Consider the following 20,422-nt stretch of genomic DNA (forward strand, 5'->3'; position numbering starts at 1 on the left):
AATTTGTTCCCTGATGAAGTTCTTTCCGTTCTTGCAGTAATACTGAATTCCAGTGCAAATGTTGAGTGCTGCTGTCACAGGATGGTGGTTGAAAGGGAAATGCTTGGTGCTGCCTCCTGTTACTCATTGTGCAGTCAAGTCCAAGCCAGCTTGCAAGATGTGAAAATACACATTAGCATGAAGAAATCCAGTCCTGAAAGCAGACCATTCAAATCCACCACCTACCTGTGCATTTCAGCCTCTTTTCTCCTTCTTGCTATAACAATGAAGGCCAGAGGCTCCAATGGCAGAGAGATGGTAGCTGTGTTTCAGAGGATACTTGAACTCTGCCAGCTTTTTCTATTAATATTCCCCACAGATGATTTCTACCTCTGGAAAAGCAAAGAATGTAGACCCAGCACAACAGGCTCTGTCCCTTACAGAGTCCACAGAGGTGGCCAGGCAGGTTTGCTGAGTGCTCCTGGGGTTGTTTTCACTAATGTAATCCCTAAATAAAAATTGAGGTACTTTCACCCATATTAGAAAATAATTAATTTCCCAGCATAACTGGGAATTTGCCAGTTTTCCTTTGATTTTCATTGCATCATTAAGTAAACAGTGGTGCGATTTGCTTGGCCATGCTGCAGCTCTACCTGGGCCCACAGCTGCTGGGGCAATTTCCATGGATCAGATTATGCTGGGAGCACAGGCAGTGCTGGAACAGCCAGCTCACATCAGGGATGTCATTTCAGACACAGCCTGGGCACAGCTGCAAACTGCTGGGGTAGGGACACAAAGCTCTCTTGGCTAGGGAATTTTTCTGGCTAAAATACACTGGAACTTCAGCTCGGAGCTGACTGAAATTCAGGTAGCTCCTCCATCACGTGCAATCAGCCAGCTGAGCCTTTCCCTAAAATTTCAAAATGGGACAGGAATAAAGGGACTTAATATGAGCTGCTGAACTTCCTTTTTTTTTTCTTTTCCCCAAAGCAAGCTCTACTCTTTTCTATAAACTTTGATTTTCTATAACTCTTAGAACCACTTTGGCAAAAAGTTCAACATTTGACAGTTTTTATTTAGATGTCAACATGTGGTTTTTATATTCTTAAGTTTAGAGCAATGGTAAATTCTGTCGTTTTCAAATGTTTAACTTGTAACTGTTGGAATCTGCTGGGTGTTTAAAATGGGTTTGAGAAAGGAAGTAGGGTATTAGTTTTCTTGGGAAAAAGAGAAAAAAAAAATTAAAGTTCCTTTAAACAAATGTTTTTCTTACATAATATAGAAAAATTTATTTATATTGATTATGGTGTTTGATACTGCATAATAATAATGCCAGTTGGGAAATGTTGCTGCAGTGAAATATTCTGTCTTTATTGTATAATAAATGTTCCACAGAAATAGCGTATAATGTTTAGAAAAAATAAAATAGGATTAGAGGGAATCTATTGCATGGCTAAAGCTTTTATGTTGTGCTAATAGTACTTCAAAAACCATTTTGTATTAAATAGACTGTTGCATTTGTATTTACCATAGACTGTGAACATAATGGGTGTTTTTAAAGGCAGACTTTATCATTGTCTGAAGAGGCCTTTAGCCAGCACTAAATTCGTATTCCCTCTCTCAGTTAAATATAGTCTTAATTAAACAATAGCTGAATAGGAAGCAGTGAGATAATTCTAGCCCCTTAATCCGTGGATATGAAATCCTTAATCCACAGATATAAAACCATTTTCTGCGTTCGGGAGTGAGCATGTTAACATGTGTGACGTGCAGGGAAACTGAGGCAGGGCCGGGCTGTTCCCTGGGGCTGTGCTAAGGACAAGGCAGAGATGCCCAGCACCGCTCCCAGCCTGCGAACCTGCCCGAGCCGCTGCGCTAGCAGCAGCCTTTGAACAACTTGTTTTAATTATGTGAGGAGCACGCTAGCTTTCCACAGTCGCCTTTTAATCTTTTTTATATTTCTGTTCACACTCTGTCACAGATCCGTGCTGCATTTAATTACCGCGCCAGGGCTCGTGTGCGGTGCTGAACGCAGGACGGGACGTGGCTCTTCAATTGCCGAGCTGACCCCCCCCTTACCTTCTTTACCTCAGGCTTAGGCAAATAACGGAATTCTTTGGGTTGCTGTTCACAGAAAATCCTAGCAGACCTATCTTTTCAAGACAGGTCTGCTGTTTAGAATAAATCCAAAGGATTTGCAGCCCGTCCATGCTTTGCCTGACAATTCCTGTGGGATGCGCCGTTATCAGTGCCCGATCCAGCGCGTTCTGCAGGAGGGCACCGTGCCTTGAGCTGCACGATCTTCTTCCCCTGTCACTGCTGCCTGCGCTTCGTGCGCGGCATTGGCCTCTGCCTGCCTCAGGTTTCCCTAAAAAGCAGGAACCTCCAGCACATCTCCCTACTCCCTGCCCCGGAGGAGCCCTGTGCACCTGGTTCCAGCCTGGGGATGCCGTTCTGTGTTACTGGAGACACTCGAGGCATCGTGGTGGCAGTGCACTTCATGGGTTTGGATCTGTAAATAATTCTGGGATCAGCAGAGGGAGCCCAAGGACACGCAGTCTCAACTGAGGATTTCGGACCAAAGCAAATTTTCTGGATGCTGAAGTGTTCTTGACATAAACTCTCTGCCTTTGAGTGTGGCAGTAACTTATTTTTAAGCCCGCAAACTGTGCAGCAGCTTAGTGGGGCCACCTGGGTTGTGCTGGAAGGAGGAGGGCTTAGAGGGAGAGGTGTTACTAACAAGAATCTCTAAGGGAAGGGACATTTTTCTTAAAATTATTAATAATGAGATCAGCACAGAAATCCAAGGTGTGCCAATATGACCCTCTGGTGCACCAGTTTGTCTGACCACAGAGCTGTCCATAAATCTGGGTAATAATAAGGATTGGACTCGGATAGAGAGAGCAGATAAGCTAAACTGCAAAATGTTACTTTAGCTGGGATTTCCTGTGGGGTCTTTGCTTTAGAAAAATACTAAAATGCACATTATAAGGATCATTTGTATTCTTGCTCTATAACTCCATTTTATTACTTCTGACTGATTAGATTTCATTGCTCAGCCATAAAACCCATCTGATTTTTGGAGAAAAAACGGGTTTTAGACAGTCACCACACTTTCTGGCACTGTCCAAAACCATCAAATTCACTTGGAAAATTTATAAAAATGGCAGTTTTTCTTCAGCACTGAAATTCATATTGATTTTCAAGTGATTATTGATGAGTTTTTAACTGCAAAAGGAGCCCTGCAAGCCTGACCTTGGACAAGAGATGTGGGTTTTCAGAGGCAGCAGGGCCTGGGTAGGACATTTTCATATGGTTATGCCAGAGCCGGAGCTCCCTCTTGTGAGAAAGAGAAATATCTGAAAAGACCAGGGCTGTCAACTGGAAATGTGCAGTGAAGGTGGTGTTCATCAGGGAAGCAATTCCCGGTAGCCTTTCCTGCAATTCTGCACACACCTCCATCCACTGAGACAAGAAAATGAGATTTGAAGCTACCAACTTGCAAAATTGGGAAGTAGCACCATAACTTGTACTTAGCGGTGATGTGTCACAGAATTCTGATGCTTGATAAAAATATAGGAGTATTTTTCAGTGGAAATAATTCCTCTGTTCCACACCCTTTTGTCTCTGGCAAAAAAAAAAAAAAAGCCTACTTTATGTCAGCTAATAAAAAGCAGAAAATAAAGGAATCTGTCAGAAGTGATAAATATTGTTTGCATTTTTGTGTTCTCTGCACTCAGCATCAGCTGTGATGAATTGGTGACTCTGCTGCCATCCTCAGCACAGAGCACCAGAGCTGGGCTCCCTTGTGTCTGTGCCAAGACCATCTCCCTTGGGAAAGGAGGTGTTTCCTGACATGCAGGGGGTGCTCAGGGTATAATGGGATACATTATCCAGTAGAATGATATTGGAGACCCTATAGATGTCTTTAGGTGTATTTTAGCTTGGGAATATTTATGGAAAATACTTGGTATTTTGTGAGATCTGGTACAATTCAAAGAGAAAAAACTGTTTCAAAAGTATTTTTATGAGCCTTAGGATTAAGTTCTTTCTGGCAGGTGTGATTTAGTGGCAGCCAAAGGGGTGACAGTCACCAGAAGCAGTGTGACTTCATGGGGAGAGCTGTGGGCAGCCTATCCATCATGAGATCCTGGAAATTGGGGGTCCTCCCCACTTCCTGCTGTGGTCACATTGCCCCATGTCCACTGCCAAGGAGGAGCTGCTCCTTACAGAGAGGAAAAAAATGTTTAAAGAGTCTTCTGCAATGTTTGTTTGGTTTATTTTGCTGTTGATAAATAACCAGAGCTCCTGGGTTAGCCATTGGTGCAGCTGCTATGACTTTAACACCAAAGCTGAAGTATTTGGGTTGCTTCCTCCCACTCCATCCTCACCAGGACGTCACCTCTTTCTCTTTTGCATCAGGGAAAGGACAACTCTTGCATCTTACAGACTGTCCTCCAAAACGTGGTGCACCCAGGTGATGGCACCTCCAGGGACTGACACACTGCTTTTTCAGGATGTAGTTTATTAAATCAACCTCTTTGCCCTCTGCATGGCAAGAGTTAATGGTGCTAGTATATTATTCCACAGGATTATTAAAAAAAAAAAGAAAAAGTTTTTCTTACAGCAGGGAACATGTCCAATAATTGATGTGGGAATATTAATGCAATATGTATGTTATCAATTTAGAAAAGCAGAAGACATATTTCCTTAAGCTTCTAATCATTTATACATATGACCTTCATTTATACAGCAGAAGGGCTCTTCCAGAGAGCTAAAATTTGCTTCAGATGTTTAGCTTAGGTATTTTGCTTTACCTTTTAACTGCCAAGTTTGGGATTATTTAGCAGTAAAATTAGAAATGTGGATTTGAGTATGTACCAAAGTTCTGACAGGTGTTAATGGAACTCAAGTTGAATATTTTATTCTTTAAATAGTAAAATGTAAACCTGCATTTGTTTAGCTTTGCCTTCCTGCCAACTGTATCAGGTATCTTGTGTGACTAGAATCACTGTTTTCTGTACATGGTCTTCATAGCAGTTTCCAGTGCCTGTTCCCAGCTCAGCCTGTATTTATAATCCTAACAGATTTCAGCTCCACAGAGAATTCCTTAGGCAAATGAGTGATTCTCAACTCAAAGAGACAGGAAAGAAAACTCATAATGCAGTATAGCCCAGATTTGAAGAATATGCCTAAAGATGCAAATAGACACCTAACAGAGTTTATCAGAAGGAAATAAAATCCTGGAGATGAAATTAAAGCAATTTAAGGCAGTTGTGTTAAAAACAAGCAAGCAAACAAACAAACCTAAATCACTTAGTCTTTTTTTTCATTTTTAGGCATTCTGACACCTTTAAAATTCTGTTCCTCAGCCCATTGCAATTCAGTAATGTCCCTTACTCAGGGCAAACTCTGGTTGAGAGGGATTTCTTTTTGTCCCAGGTTTGCTCAGATTGCTGTGTGGGGCATGCTCTGTTTCAGAGAGGAGCACTGGATGTTCAGGAAAGGATGTAGGATACTGCTTCAGCACAGGCTCAGCCTTCCTTATCACAGGAGCTGTGCTGGGAGGTGTTTCTTATGTCTGCATTTTGATGTCAGTCAGTGGAGACAGTGGCTCCTCAACACCTTCTTGGACACACTGACACTCCCTTTGGAGGCATCTTTTCCTTCTCAGCACCCAAGAGGAAGCCAAGGTGCTGCTCGGACCATGCATGGACACTTGGATCAGGGGAAAGGAAGCTTCCCTGAGTTATTGAAAACCCTGGGTCTGCTGTCTGACCCACACACTGATCCCAGGTGTGGGGATCTGGGGCTCTCTGTTACCATTGCCCTGAGGATGGGTGGTGTCCTGCTGCCCTTCTGAAATGAAGGGAACCTTAAAGTGTGGGAAGATGGGTCAAATCCTCCAAGAAAGCAGCGTAGTGTGTGCCCTTCCTAGCCCAGTCCCAGGCAGTGTCTCCACAGGCCATGTCTCTGTATTGTCCCTGTGCCCAGCAGCTCATTCTAGTCCAGTGTCTGCCACAGGCACACTCAGAGGGCTGCAGACTCTGAGAAAGGAGGCAGAAACTCTGAAATCAAGAAGGCCTAACCTTGTTAAGAATTTTGAAAATTAGCATAATTCTTTTCTTGGTGTCCTTGATGAATTGAACTTCTGTATAACATAGGGACAGAAATGCACTTTTAAAGTTGAGTCACTTGGTTTTGAATGAGAATTACTGGCGCTAGCCAGACAACCTGTATTTGCACAGAAGAATTATTTTATTTTCTTCTGGCCTCACCACCACTACAAAAATCATTTTGCCACAAGAATGGGCAAATTTCATCTCAGTAGGAATCCAGTAGAAAGCTCAGTGTTATAAGGCCTTTAGCTAGACTGGGACTTTGTACAGATTCAATGGTTTAAAGAAAAATTCTGTCATGGTTGAGTGGTTTTCAGCCCATGGAGCTGAGACAGGCAACCTTGCAAGGCTGTGATAATCTATGGCTACAGCTCTCCTTCTGCTGACTCTGGGCCATAGACTCCCAAATCACCTCAGGGAGTTTGCAGTTTGCTTTGAAATTTAAGCAGAGAGGAGCTTTTAGTGTAACTCTGCAGATCTCAGAAGGGCTTATCTCAGGAGGGAATATTCTGATGGCTTTGTGCTGCAGTGAATTAAATTATATAGGCTGGCTATTTTTTCATCTTCTGTTGCACTGACCTAATTTAATACAAATACATTACTGGAGAGCTGAACTAAAATCGTGTAGGTCTTAACAAGATCATAACAAAACCCATTGAAATCTTTTTCTCTTATGCAATTTAAATTCAATTTACAGTCACTGTTTATTTTCACATACTTGGTTGTTGTTTTAAGCACTGGGTTTTTTTTGCACTGCTTGCGTAACTGAGAGCTATTGCAGTATCAAACCGGTGCTCTTAATGTGCTCTGGAATTTGGCTTTTTGGACTTTTACCATTTAGAAAATGTATCCAGTTGAAAGGACAGTCTCGGAAACAGAGGAGCCTTTCCACAAGCAGCAGCTGTTCCTGCTGTTGGGTGTGCACGGAAGAAGAGAAAAGGAAGAAGAGAAAATGATCTGAGAATGTACTCGGTGCCCGTTTCCTTTCCCTGGGAGCACATCTGAGCCCTGAGCAGGCTGTAGCCGTTCCTGCTGCACACCTGAGCCTTTGGCCTTGAACATCCCTGTGCCCTGCTGCCACATTGGAATGAGGGCATTACAAGAGTGGTATTTTACCATTAAATGCCACACACTGGACTCCATGATCATGGAGGTGTTTTCCAGCCTGAATGACGCTGGGGTTCTGTGTGCACATCTCAGCAAAAGCCCCTCTGGAACACGGCAGGACCATCACTTCTGTGAGCTTCTGCAGCAGGATGGGAACAGAATAAGCATTTTGGTTTTCTATACAATGAAAAGCCTGAGCTTAATTATATTAAAAGCTTTGAAGTCCTGCTCAATGTCTGGCTTCCAGCCCAGCTGGTGGAGAGTGCAGAGAAGTCCCTTTGCTGTTTCAGTGTCAAGTTGAAATTAATTGTCTCTCTCCCAGCTTGATCAGCCACTGAAGGTCATCTTATTTCAGTTGTTCCTAAAGTGTCCTGCATACACAGAGTATATGCACAGGAGTAAACGGGGCTTGCATTCAGTGGGGAAATGATTTGTAGCTATTTATCAAGTAGTGTTGTAATTTATTAGTTGAATTTTGTTGCTTAGATTGAAAAAGTATCTGACAGTCAACTGGAACCAGCAGTTCCATTTTAATTCCACAGGGTAGTAATTTTCTACTATTACATATAAAGCCTTACCCCACTTATTATATCTATTAGTTGTTGGGCTTTTTACAGCACCACAACGAGAAACTTGCCAAGCAATAAATTCATTTGAAAGGTTTCTTTGTGTCTTTAGGAAAAGCTTACATGAGATACTTCCCTACTTACATGTAATAAAAGGAAATAATAAGGTACACAGCACTCGAGTAACCATTAACTTGTGCTATTGTGTATTTTACTGGCTTTATTAAGGATAATTTTCCAAACCATACAGACTCAAACAAGTGCCTTTGCATTTCTCTGAATCTATCCTTTTAATTTACAGAAAACCTGATTCACACAGATTGTGGAATTAAATCATCATCCCAGCTGCTATGCTTTAAGTTTCCCAAACCTTTGTGAATCATTGTGTGGTTTTGAACAGCCTGGTTGTTGTGACAGAAGAATTTTTGTAATTGATCAAATATGTTTAGGATTGGTCAGTTTATATTTTTAACAAAAAAAAAAAAAAGAAAAGTCATTTTTAGAAGAATTTATTTAATTTTTAGGAAATTGAATTATTCTTGTTTTTAAGTCACGATTTCCTTTTTGTGTTTCCGGCTAATTGCAGCACAGGAATTATTTTGATTTTTGTCTCAGACATTACAGCTTTGTTGGGCTTTGGATATTTTTCTAAGTCTCCCTTCAGAAGCCCCAGTTCTTCCTGCTTGGCAGTTGTTAAGCTACCTGCCTCCTTTTTTAATGTTCTGGGAGAGACTTCTGCCCACTTGTGTCTGAGACCAAAAAAACCCCAACTATGAGGCATCAGAATAAATAAACAGGACAGAAAGCCAAATGTGGCCATGATCAGAAGCAAAGCCACGTGTGTAGGCTTAGAGCACAATTTGGAGCTTTTGTACGTTTCAGTTCTAGGAGAGGAATGATGAGTCAGTGCTGCCAGGGCTGCTGGGCCACAATTAATGGGTTTGCAGCTGGCACTGCGTGGCCTCAAGAGCCAGAGACTTGAGGAACCCTTGCTAAAACGGGCGCGTCGGGTCATGTAACCCCACGAACCTTGTTCTGTAGTGACTAAAACTTCCTGAATGTCTAAATTTCATTCAAATTTCTTGAGGATAGAAAGCTAAATTGGATACAGAGACGCCCCTTCAAATACACTAACAAGGTGCAGCCAGACCCTAGAGAAACAAGTGTACCGTGTAGGCTCTGTGGTTACCCTGCATCAGCCTCGGTGCAGGGGGAATTTCTGTGTTTGTAGAGGCTGCAGGGGCTGAGGCACGGGGGCACCAGGAATCCTGACGCTCACACAGCACTAAAGCTGCGGGGTCCTGGGACTGCAATACACACAATTGCCCTGTAGGACCTGAGCTGGGGAGAGAAGAGACAAAAAAAGGAAAGTATCATCCTCAGCCACAGATTGGATTCAACCCAGCTTGGGCTTTTCAGTGGCTGCCTGGGTAACTCTGTAAGTGAACAGCCATGGATTGATGCAGGGTCTGGACAGCCCTTATTAGCTCAACTTGCAGTGGTTTGTAAATGAGAACATTTTTTTTCCAGTTAGTTTTTCCCTACTGTTCTCCCAAAGTGCCGTGGGACACTTCCAGGAGCTCAGCTCTAACAGACCTGCTTGGCACACGCTGGGGGCACCTGGCCCCTCGCAGAATGTGTCTCTCCCAGGAGTCATCACTACACTGGCAAGTGCAGCCCAGTGGGGCCAGGGCCACAGTGACAGGGAACCAAACTACTGCAGGGGACCCCTGTTCCACTGGAAACCCCTTGGTTTTCTTCACATACACGTGGGCTGTTTTAAGTCACAGCAGATGTCACTGCTTTGTTAAAATCCCTCTCAGGCATGTTAAGAATGCAGTATCAGGGAGCCCAATGCTGTTAAGAAATGACAGTACACTTGTTTCCAGTTTTTAATGCTTTCTTGTAAAACTGAAAATACAAAACCAGCTGAGCAAATGTAGATCTTTATATACATGAGGTCTCTGATTAAAAAAATCCTTTTAGTTAAAAAAAAAAATAAAAAGAAAAAAGAGAAGACCGATCCAACAAGTTACATGAAAACTGATTAAAGGGAACAACATTCTCAAATTGAAGCATACTTTCCAAGAAGGAAAACATCTTTACAGGTTCATTATATAACTTACATTTACACTTTACTGAGAGAACTTACAAAACAAGCTGCTTGAAATGCTCCTCATTTCCTTAAAGCATGAATTTCAAAGTGCCACAGCAAAGGAACAGGTTCCAATATTATCTTATACAGACTATTCATGTATAAAATGGTTTGGTAAATGTGAGGTGTTCATTTAAATGAGCACATATAGGGATACAGACTAAATAAAAGTACTTGAACAACACCTTTGTTATTACATATGCAGTTATAGGTATAATAAAGGAAACAAGGCCAGCATTGGTTTTAGGTATCTGTGTAGATGGAAGGAATGTGATTCAAGCAGTGATCAAAGGCACTGTTCTGGAAGAATCCATTTTCATCTGTTCCATTGGAGACCATGTCTTCAGATACACACTGGGCTTCAGAAATCCCCTCATAGCCTGGAAAAGTGACAAGGGCATGGATATGAATTAGTGCCACAGTGCACAAGAGGAGGGAAGCACAGCCTGGGGCCTGGGATCACACAGGACAGGACAGCGTTAATGGAAAGACAACTGTTCAAGGCCCTGCCCAGGAGCTGCACAAATTTCAGTGGATGTTTGTGTCATTATAGCTGGTGCTCCCATTGGTTTCTGTGCAAAGCTGTGCATTTCCAAGTGAAGTACAAGTATCAGAGCATGGCTCTCTCGGGAGTCACAGTCATTTTCTGAATAAGACATCAAAACAATGAGTGGACAACGATCCAAAGTGTGCCCTAGATGTGATGCAGTCCTCTTGGTTTGTGTTTTTCCTTTTAATAGCACTTCGAAAAAATATTCCATGTGTCTCCCAGCTGCTCTTAAGACCCAGAAATCTGGATCCTACATTTACTGCTCTCCACATAGTGCAGGTCTGAGGAAGCAAGGCTGGGGTAGGTCAGGCTCACAGGACATATGGAAAGAGTTCTGAACCTCAGCCCACCAAAGCCCACCAGGGTAAGCGGCTGCTGCTTGCCGGGTTACCAGAAAGCCACAGAAGTAGGAAAGAATTTCTCTGTCCTTCTTTCATAATGCCGAACTCCCACAGCTATTACAAACCTCCTGAGCTGCACATCCCTGTGGAAAGGGGCAGGTTTGCCATGCTACCAGATGCTACAGCAGCTGGAGTGCCAGGGAGTCTAAAAAAAAGACATTGCCTACCCAAAGGACATGAAAATCTGCTATTATGATCCACCTATCGCCTGCTTTGGCAACTGGCCAGTCGAGGCCCACATGCACATGTTCATTTTACTGCAGTCCAGCTCCTCCTTACTTCTCTGCTGTGTTTACCCCCTTAGTGTCATCTTTTATATATATTCCGCTTTCTTTTATTCCTTGATTTGGGTTGGTTCTTTAATAAAGCATCTGTGTGAACTTCAGCACAATGTTCTGACCCTTGGACTGAACCCCCAAGGACCCCGGAGCCCACCTACCACAACTGGAATAAGCAGCAGCAGCTGAGGGAGCACATGGAACAAGATGCAGCTTAGCAAATGCCTGTGCCTGACACAGAAAGTCAAGCCCTTATACAGAGTGGGGACTCCACTGGGGATGGCTGATCCTCGTGCTGAAAGCACCAGCCCTGGCTCCATTCTCTGCCCTACAGAGGGGTCTGTGGGGCCATGGGGAAATGACTCTTTTTCTCTGCCTTGATGAAAAATGAGGCCATTCCTTCTCTTTAGCCTTCCCCTTGTCTTTTTCACCTGCCTGCACCTCTGCAGGTGGGGCTGAGCCAAACTCTGCCCAGACTCCACAGGGGCCTCAGGGCTAAGTGGCACCACACCAGCAGCCAGGGACAGATCCTGCTTCCTACACAGCCAGTCCTGGCTGCAGGAAAACCTGTCCACTTCATTGTGGCTATTTTACTGTTAGGCATGTTTTTATTATTTGAGGTCAAATTCTCTACTTTACATTTCTGCATTTTCCTATGACTTATTAATTTACTGGTGGTTTACAGGTCAGATTCTGCTGTCTGCAGAAATTTGGCACACAGTGTATGTCCAGAGGTTCTGGAGGACAACCTCAGCATGTTTATCTGTGTCGGGCCAAGTGGAGTGACCAGTATTTTGATAAGTTTTGTGAGTGTTTATGTTATGCTAATTTCTATTTGATGAGCCTGTATACAGGGTGGATACACAACCACAGATGGATAAAACCCAAGATAAGCATACACCCCAGAAATCATTATTAGATTCCAGATAGAGTAAACTATCCAAAGTCCTGAACAGAAAATAAAAATTTATTGACTGTTAATGTGATTCATGGAACAGCTGTTTGCCAGTCACATTTGGCATTCCTGTGAGATGAGATCTCATTTAATATTAATGGTGCTATAAAAGCCTGAAAAAAATTAATGCATAGCCTTGATGAATCTTGCAAACCTGAATGGCTCTATTTTACACACTAAAAGATGAGATTTATATATTTCATACATGTTTATGTTTCAGCCTTTTAAGTATTTGCATGCCTCAATAACCACTCTAAAAACAAAAATACTAAACAGAAACATTTCATGATAGTTTAGGCCCAGACAGAAAAATCAACTGTTGTTGAAGTTGGTGTCTTGCCACAGTATTATTCTTTACTGCTACAATTTCTTTTGGAAAGTTTATTTAGTCTGTTCTTTAAATATTGCAGGCTGTCAATCTAAGCTTGAAATTTGATGTTAACATAAAAAACCCCTATGTTTTACTAATATCAAACTTATGAGTAACACTAAAGAATTCAAAGTTGAAGTTGAAATTTCATCTTAAATGTTTCCCTTGTGTTGGTTACTGATGCACACACTTCCCAGAATGGAACAGCAGACAAATGCATGCACACTTGCTCTGAACAGAGTCTCCTTTAATACAAAACAAACAGGAAAGTCAACTCTAATTTTGTGGTCTGACTCAGGCCCCAATTCAAAAAGCACTTAAACATATGTTTTCACTATCGTTCTTAACTGAGGTGCCCTCCTGAGTGCAGACATGAAGAGAACTTTCTTGGAAATACATAAGTAAAGATTGCAGCAAATGGTTGTTTTTTATTGCTCTGACAATACTCACATTTTGTTTGATTTCACCAATTCTGTCAATTCTGAATTTTAAAGGTAGAAAAAAAAAGGAATACTGAAATACTGCAGTACTGTAGTAATGTAGCCATTATAACTTCGACCTGATTATAAAAACCTGCCTGAGCACACCTGAGATATGCGATGAGCAGACCACACAAAAAATGTAGGCAGTGCCTTGACAGTTCCCTGAAGGGGGATGTTGCCTATGGCATTAGGCAGAATGGAAGAGACTTTGTCAATCGGTCAAATACAGCAGGATTAAAGAAAAAAAATGTTTTCCTTCTGGGGTTTTATAGATGAAAATGAATTTCAGGGCTATTTTTTTACACAAACATGTTTTTGTTGTAACATTGAATATAAAATGTGTTCTTTGCCCCTCCTGCTACAAATATCATATGGGTAATTCCTTACAGGTAGAATAAATTACCTGTTGAAGCTAAAGGTGCATTGAGGATGTGATAGCCATTCTGCCTCAGAGGATTGAAGCAATGGGATTCCCCTGTGAGCACATCACTGCTGACAGACTGGTCCATTGTTCTGTAGCAATCTCCATAGTGGAAACAGTTTTGTATGGAGTGAAAGCTGCCTTGGTAACCTGAAAGCAGATATTGCACACAATTCAATCCTTCTGCAATGGCACTACTTCCACTTCTGCCACAGCATTTCATTACTGTTGGGGGGGGTTAATTCCTCAGTTTTACCTCTGGAAAAATATCACCTTGTTCTATAAAGTTCAGTTACAGAAGAGTTGCATCAGACTTGGTCCCACAAGGTGCTGTGGACTGTGATCCCCATCATGCAAAAATCTCAAGGATGGGCTTCATTTCAAGCAATAGATCAGCTGAACACTGTCAACAGCACACTTGGTTCCAAGCCCTCCACTGGATCAGGTCCAGGATGCTCAGCACCTAAGGGAATGTCTCTGTAACGAATCACTGTTAATTTAAATACAATAATGCAGTATTTAAATGAAGAGTACTGCTTTGTTTTCAGTTAAATAAAGTCTTTTCCCATCCAGTGCGTGCTGTGCACTGCTGGAGACAGCGCTGCTTATCCAAAACACCTTCACAGGTCCCTCAAATTTCTTTCCCAGACTGTTCTTGATTCAAATGAACCCCCTTTCACTGGACACAGGGGGCCACAGTGTGCAGGTAAAATTGACCTGGAAGTGCAGGACTGACTCCAGATCGTTGACAGGTGAAGACTGAGTTCAACCAGAGGCTCTTCTGCTTCTGGGAAGTGCTAAGATAGATCTGCATGGTCTCTGCTTGCTTCAGTCATTCTGTTTTTGGGGCATGGTTGACTTTCGTCCTTCACATACCAAACATTTCTTAGTCCCTGGGTTTTTTCCCCAAGTATTGTAATATCAGTACCCAGCAGTTTGGGTTTTGCCATCAGAAGTTGTGAATGAGTTGTAGACAACAAAAGAAGATATTTAACAGTAAAGGACAAATGAATTGCTGAGGAAGGAATTTTGCAATTTATAAGCTGTTTCAACATTCTAGAAATTTTTTCCCATAAGGATGTTCTCAAAGTATGTCAAAAATATTTAAACCAACCAAGGCCTTATTTAATTCTTTTCCTTTCTCCTGCCTCAATAAGCTCTCCCTTATTCCAGGTGCATTGCACACTAACTAACTGTACATTCCTATCAGCTGCCCCTTTTCCTACCTTCTCTGATTCTCCTTCCCTTAAATGCAACTGAAGTCAACCAAATTAGTCTTCAAGTCTAGAAGAATGTGCTTCAGGATTTTCCTCTAATTGCCAGAAAAAATATGGAGCTGTTGTCTTTCTTCCCTCAGTCTTACACTGAAACATTTCCTCAGGAACTCCTGCAGAAGCTCGGGGCAGCTCAGTGTATCCCACCATGTTTCCCAATTTCTAGCTGACAGCTCAGCCCCATTCACAGCAGAGACCTGCCCTGCTGGGCTGCCTGTGCACTCTTCAGTCTGTTTGTTCAGAAATTAAATCCCTGTGCCTGTCCCCAGAGCACCTGGGGCTGTATGGGGTGAATGTGTCCCTTACAATTCCTGCAGTGTGCAAGCTCTCTCCTGTTCAGTAAGATCTCCCACACTTCTCTGTGTTTTCCCTTTACTACCAAAGCCTGACCAAACAGACAGTACCAGGCAAAGCTTGGGGTCTGGCCACTTCGTATTTCCTAAGGTGGCAATAAATAAGGCCAAGTGAGGTAATTCTTGAGTAGAAATGCAATAAACTCATTGAGTGGTAAAAGATTTGCTCTGAAGCTTCCCATTTTAATATGTGCTTTGGCAGAATCTGCAAGGATTAAATGATTAATTTATTGAGAATGTATGATCCACTAAAAAATACCTGAATTGTTAATGTCCATGATTAGTGAAGTTCTAATGGATGACTCTTAGATAAAGACACTACACACTCTGTACCAAGGCTGCTTGTATTTGCTGCTATGGAGAAGGCAGCACAAAAATTTGTAAAGCTGAGCATTAAATGATGCATACCCTTCCTTGGAATAAACAGCCAGCCACCTCTATTTACTGCCTGGAGAGTCTGGCTCAAAGAACCAAGGAGCTCTTATGAGAGGTAGCACAGCCCTCTTTTGATGTGGTTTTAGGTACAGTGTGTTATTGATTGGCTTTGGTAATTATCCTTTCTGTTTACAAAACAAACTCCTTGCTGTAAGCCTTCTAAAAATACATCCTTTTGAGATGAGCAGTGAAAAAAAGAGACACTTGGCTTCAAAGGAAGAGCAACTGGTTGCAGAGAGCACTTAGAGGCATTGCTAGAGAAAAAAAAATCTTTTCCAGAATCTCTGCTATAGACATCACTCCTAGGGAAGGCATGACGTGTATTTTCTCTGTCCCTGTAAGTGCTGTCCTTCCCTTGTGCTCCCAGGCTTGCCTTTGTTACATCAATTAAAAATCTTCATGCCCTACAGAGCTCGTACAGTGGCTTAGAAAAGCAGAGAGCATCCAAGCATGACAGAACTGGATTGAAATTAGTCAGATCCAGGGTTTTTCCCAAGACCTGTGGGGAAAGGTTATTTTGAAGTGTTTTAAGTTACACTGTCTGGAAATACCTGAAGCAGAGAACTGCCTCAGAATCAGAGTCTGGAAAAGAACTGCCATAAGCAATGAAATCCTCTTTTGGATTGCAGTGTTTATCCCTCAGCAACACTGTGAAATAATCTGAGAAGGCAGAGGAAAAAGTGTTCCTGGAACCACCCAGTGAAGAAAGGGCTGTAGGAAAATCCGGGTGCTACTGCACTGCCAAGGTCACCGGGACCTGATTTCGGCCAAGTGCTTCACAGAGAAAATACAGAGAAATGCACTTTCCCTGTTCTAATGTGCCTACAAGTGGGATAAATGCAGGTGTGAAACTAAAGAAAAAACATGGAGTGAGGAAGGGAAAGTGTGCAGCAGGAACACAAATCAGGCAGAACAAAGCATGACACTAAAAATGGGATTTCGGCCCCTCTGGGTTCATTGCATTTAGTTGTAGTTTATTTTTATATATTTTTTTAATTCCTTTAAATTTCTTTAAATGCTTCAAATGAGAAAATATGGGGAATTAAAATATTATTAAAATCCCATAACCAAGCATTCAATTAACAACCACATGTGGTTGATTAGAGTAAACTAAACAGGAAGCATTTTTTACAAGTTCTTAAAAAACACTCCAGGGGTTAAAATACGAAGTAACCAAGAAGACTGGTCCAGTGCAGACACCCCTGCTCCTTCTAGAGTGAAAATCTGTAGTACCAACTTGGCAATAAGTGTTTCACCAATATTTTTTTTCCACATGGATTTCAGGTTTTCCCTCAGTTTTGATTTAAAGCAAGAATTTTCTGAGGTTATTTTCAAGTGAAGAATTTACTAAATTCCCTGTCAGTTTAAATGATCACTGTTAAATGTTTTATGTACAGTAGATGTAGAAATATAACAGTTCATAAAGGAATAAACTGAGTTCCAAACATAACATTTAGTTAAAATTTTGCTTTGAAATAATTTGTGGCAGAAAAGTTGCACTTAGCCACTTCACACAGTGCACTGGCTGCCTCTGCTTCTCTAAGGCACAGCCTAGAAAATGTCAAGCAGCTTTAAAACGAATGATGTAATGAGCAAATAATTGGAATATGCCTATTAAATGCCATCTTGTTATGTCATGTCATTTACATGTATTTGCAAATAAATCTCAGCTTTTCAAATTCCATAAAATTTCTGACAAGAAATCATGTCAGGTATAAACAACTACAGGATTCCATTGCCTGCCAAATTCTTTCAGCATGTAATGATTTCCATGTGATCTTACTACAGCTAGGTTAAAACATATAAATAATGTCAGCTTGTTCTTTCATTATCAATATTTTTGCTACCAGCCTGACGAAGCTGCCATCTCCTAAAAATTCCACATCCACACTGTTTATGTGCTTCTGTACATATGCCTGGTTCTACACTAGGTTTATGTGGTGTACCTTTTTTTGGCAAAAATTCAAGACACCCAGTTTATTACAGATTCCATTAGAAAAATGTGCTCTTAATGAACTGAGAGGCAAAAAAAAGAAAGAAAAAGTAGAGCAGGTACAGTTAAGTACAGTTTACAGATAATTGGTTTCAAAGGCTGCTAATCAAAACTGATTTTGGAATGACCATTTCCATAATTAATTTATAATAATACTTCAACATTTGGCCAAAGTGGAAAATTATTGCTTTTGCAAAACCACATGACATAACACTTAGAAAGCAACAATTCATTCAAAAGGAAATGTGGTTTTCTTAAGGAATAAAATCAATTTATTTAAGTGGTTCAAAACTTGTTCTGTCTATGCATTTGTTTCTGCCATAGTAATGAGCTGCTAAACTTTCCTCTTGTGGCTTGTAGTTATTTAGCTCATTATAGCAACATAATCATATATCATTATATGCTATCATAAATCTGCCACTTCTCCCTTACAGAGTTAATCTTTTTAAATTGAATAATCTGTTGAGCATCAGGTTGAGTTAGTTTTCCCTTCAGCACAAATCATTAAATATAATACACTTTAACTTTTCAGCCTAAGCCTGTCCAACCAAAGAACAAAAACACTGCTCTGAGAATGAGGGGCAGAGGGAACTGTTGGGATACCCAACCCCATCCCAGCTGGGAGCTGCTCATGGGTTTGTGCTCAGGCTCTTGCAAGCAGACAGATGTCCTGCACACTTCTTTATTGGGAATATTTACCAAATTTTAGCAGCTCTCCATCTGGACTGCATAACAGATTTCTGAAATATGCAAGCTCCTGTTAGTGGAAGAATCTGTGATGATAATAATATCTTGCTAATTTGTGCCTCAAAAATTTCAGGAACATTAATTAGTTCCCACAGCAGAACTCCAGAATAGGTATGTAAGCTCACAATTAAAAAGGCTGAGTAATTCAGAACAAAAAATGTTTTAAATTAAGCTGTGGGACAGCTGCTTACTGCTTCCATTCCTGTCCTCAAACCCCACAGGCACTCTACAGTTGTACAGAGTGCATTTACATGTTACTATATAATGTGAAACAAGCTAAGCTTCCAAATAATAAATGAAAAAAAAGTTTGTTTTCTTTGTCTAATTCCATGTCTTGTGCATCACTATGAGTGGACTGAGCAGGACACTGCCAAGGTGTGCCTCATGGATTTTGGGACTGGATGGCTCTTGCAGGGTCACTCTCCAGGCTGGATGACCAGCAGCCTTCTACTGAAGGACCTGAATAAATGCAATAAATCTGCTGTTGGGACAGCTTTCCCCATTATGATGACATATAACAGCATGGACCTGTCTGAAAATTTCCATCTGTATGTACATCAATCCAGTTTAAAAAGCGGAGTTCCCACTGAAATGCTGACAGTATTAGCCAAATATGAAAAAGCAAAATAAATTCCTTCTCTCCAGCTAGAAATTAGAAAAGTTGCAAGAAACAAGACGAGAGAAGAGTTACCTTGAGATCCCTGCTGTACAGACTGGTTGGGAAATGGGGTGTACGGTGTATTTGGTATCCCAGAAAACTGCTGCCCGTTGGGTGACTGGCTGTGGGATGATGGAGAGCCATGTTTCTGCAAGAGGGAAGGTGGAACTAAAGCTTTCAGGGGGCTGACAAGTGGAGAGATTATGTTGGGAGCAAGCCTAGAAAAAGAAAATACAGAAAAACATCACATATCACATCATAATATGGCAAAATGAAATACTTGAATGAACTATTTCCATAATGGTCAAACTACAGAGAAGTCTGTTTAGAAGGTACAAATTATATTGAAAAAAAGGACAACAATGCAGTGCTACCTTCAGATATTTGCTCGGAGGCAAGAGAGTTATCCAAGGAATTCTGCTCCTTTACACTGACTTCCTGCACTCACTGTAATGACAGGATCAAAATGACACCACTCCTCAGAGAGCAACTTAAACACAGCTCAGTTTAATTTAGAATTTTATCAGCTGAGATACATGTCCAGAAACAGAAGTGGAAAATGTAGCTAGAATGAGGAAACGCAAGTAAATTGTTTAAGTGCCTTCACAGCTTAACAGGGTCAAGCTACAGCCAAGACAAAGAAAAGCGTTAGTTTCACCCTGCAGATGAGCAGAGTGGATCTCGTACCCTGTGACAAGGGGCCCTGTGCCCTCCAGCCCTGTGGTGCCCTGTCAAACAGCACATGGAGAGCTCTCAATAGACTCTCTGCTGCCTCTGGAGCTTTTGCTAAACCTAAGAAGGACCTCTTTGAGCAGCACCAAAACCTTCAGATGCTGCAAAATCCACCTCAAAGTCAGAGAGACACCCTGCGGAAACTTCCCAGCTACAGAACCCGAGGAAGAAAAATAAAACAACCTCTGCAGGTTGTAATAGGTATCACCAAGCTGGGAAAAAATACTGAGCACAAACGGTTGGAGGCAGATGAAAATGAACTAAATAAAAACTTAAATCTCTCATTGGTTTCTTCCTCTACCCCTACAAGCTGTTCAAACACCATAAACCATCATTTCACACGATGGCTTCTTAGAGCAGTTGGACTGACCTTGGGAGTGAGGCTGTGCTCCAGTGAGGGCTAAGCACTACATGGGAACATGCAGGAGGTAAACAGAGGGGAACTGTGAATAAATGGTGACAACAGCTTAACCAAATTTAACATGAGAGGCACAGGAATGCTGCCAAAAGCTGTCACAGTGAGGCTCTCAATATTAGAAGGGGTTTAAATCAACCAATCCAAGCCCATCCTATGCTCAAAAAATTCCATCTCCCAGAACAAGTAAGCAAGACTTGTAATACAAACCACAAAGACTGAATCTCCCCAAACTAAACTGAGGAATTAAACTAGCGCTGTTAAATGGGTGAAGGCAAGGATCATTTCAAGTCAAATAGCAAGAACTGGAAAACAATTTTTTTTTTGCGAGTAAGATACCCCCTGCAGTAAGTGCTGATCAGTGATATGTAAAAGAAACAGGGCTACTGTCGAATTAAAGGAGCCAACACGTAAGGAGAAAAATATCCTATT

The 20,422-nt window shown here is 41.6% G+C and overlaps 1 protein-coding gene across 4 annotated transcripts in view; it reads right to left on the reverse strand.

Annotated features, from left to right (window-relative positions):
• Nucleotides 1-9,798: 9,798 nt before the first annotated feature.
• Nucleotides 9,799-20,422, reverse strand: part of GLIS1 (GLIS family zinc finger 1) — a 183,769-nt gene continuing 173,145 nt past the window's right edge. For all 4 annotated transcript variants that reach the window (XM_088060384.1, XM_088060386.1, XM_088060385.1 and 1 more), the window contains 3 exons: nucleotides 18,877-19,061; nucleotides 13,366-13,533; nucleotides 9,799-10,306 (listed from right to left, as the gene is read on the reverse strand). In XM_088060384.1, coding sequence (XP_087916510.1) covers nucleotides 10,170-10,306; nucleotides 13,366-13,533; nucleotides 18,877-19,061 — 490 coding nt within the window. In that variant the 3' untranslated portion in view covers nucleotides 9,799-10,169. The remainder of the gene's footprint in view (nucleotides 10,307-13,365; nucleotides 13,534-18,876; nucleotides 19,062-20,422) is intronic.

This window comes from Pseudopodoces humilis, chromosome 10 (genome assembly GCF_049639895.1).
Source record: "Pseudopodoces humilis isolate 2021_Gansu_Grassland_sample_001 chromosome 10, ASM4963989v1, whole genome shotgun sequence".
In the NCBI taxonomy this organism is placed as follows: domain Eukaryota; kingdom Metazoa; phylum Chordata; class Aves; order Passeriformes; family Paridae; genus Pseudopodoces; species Pseudopodoces humilis.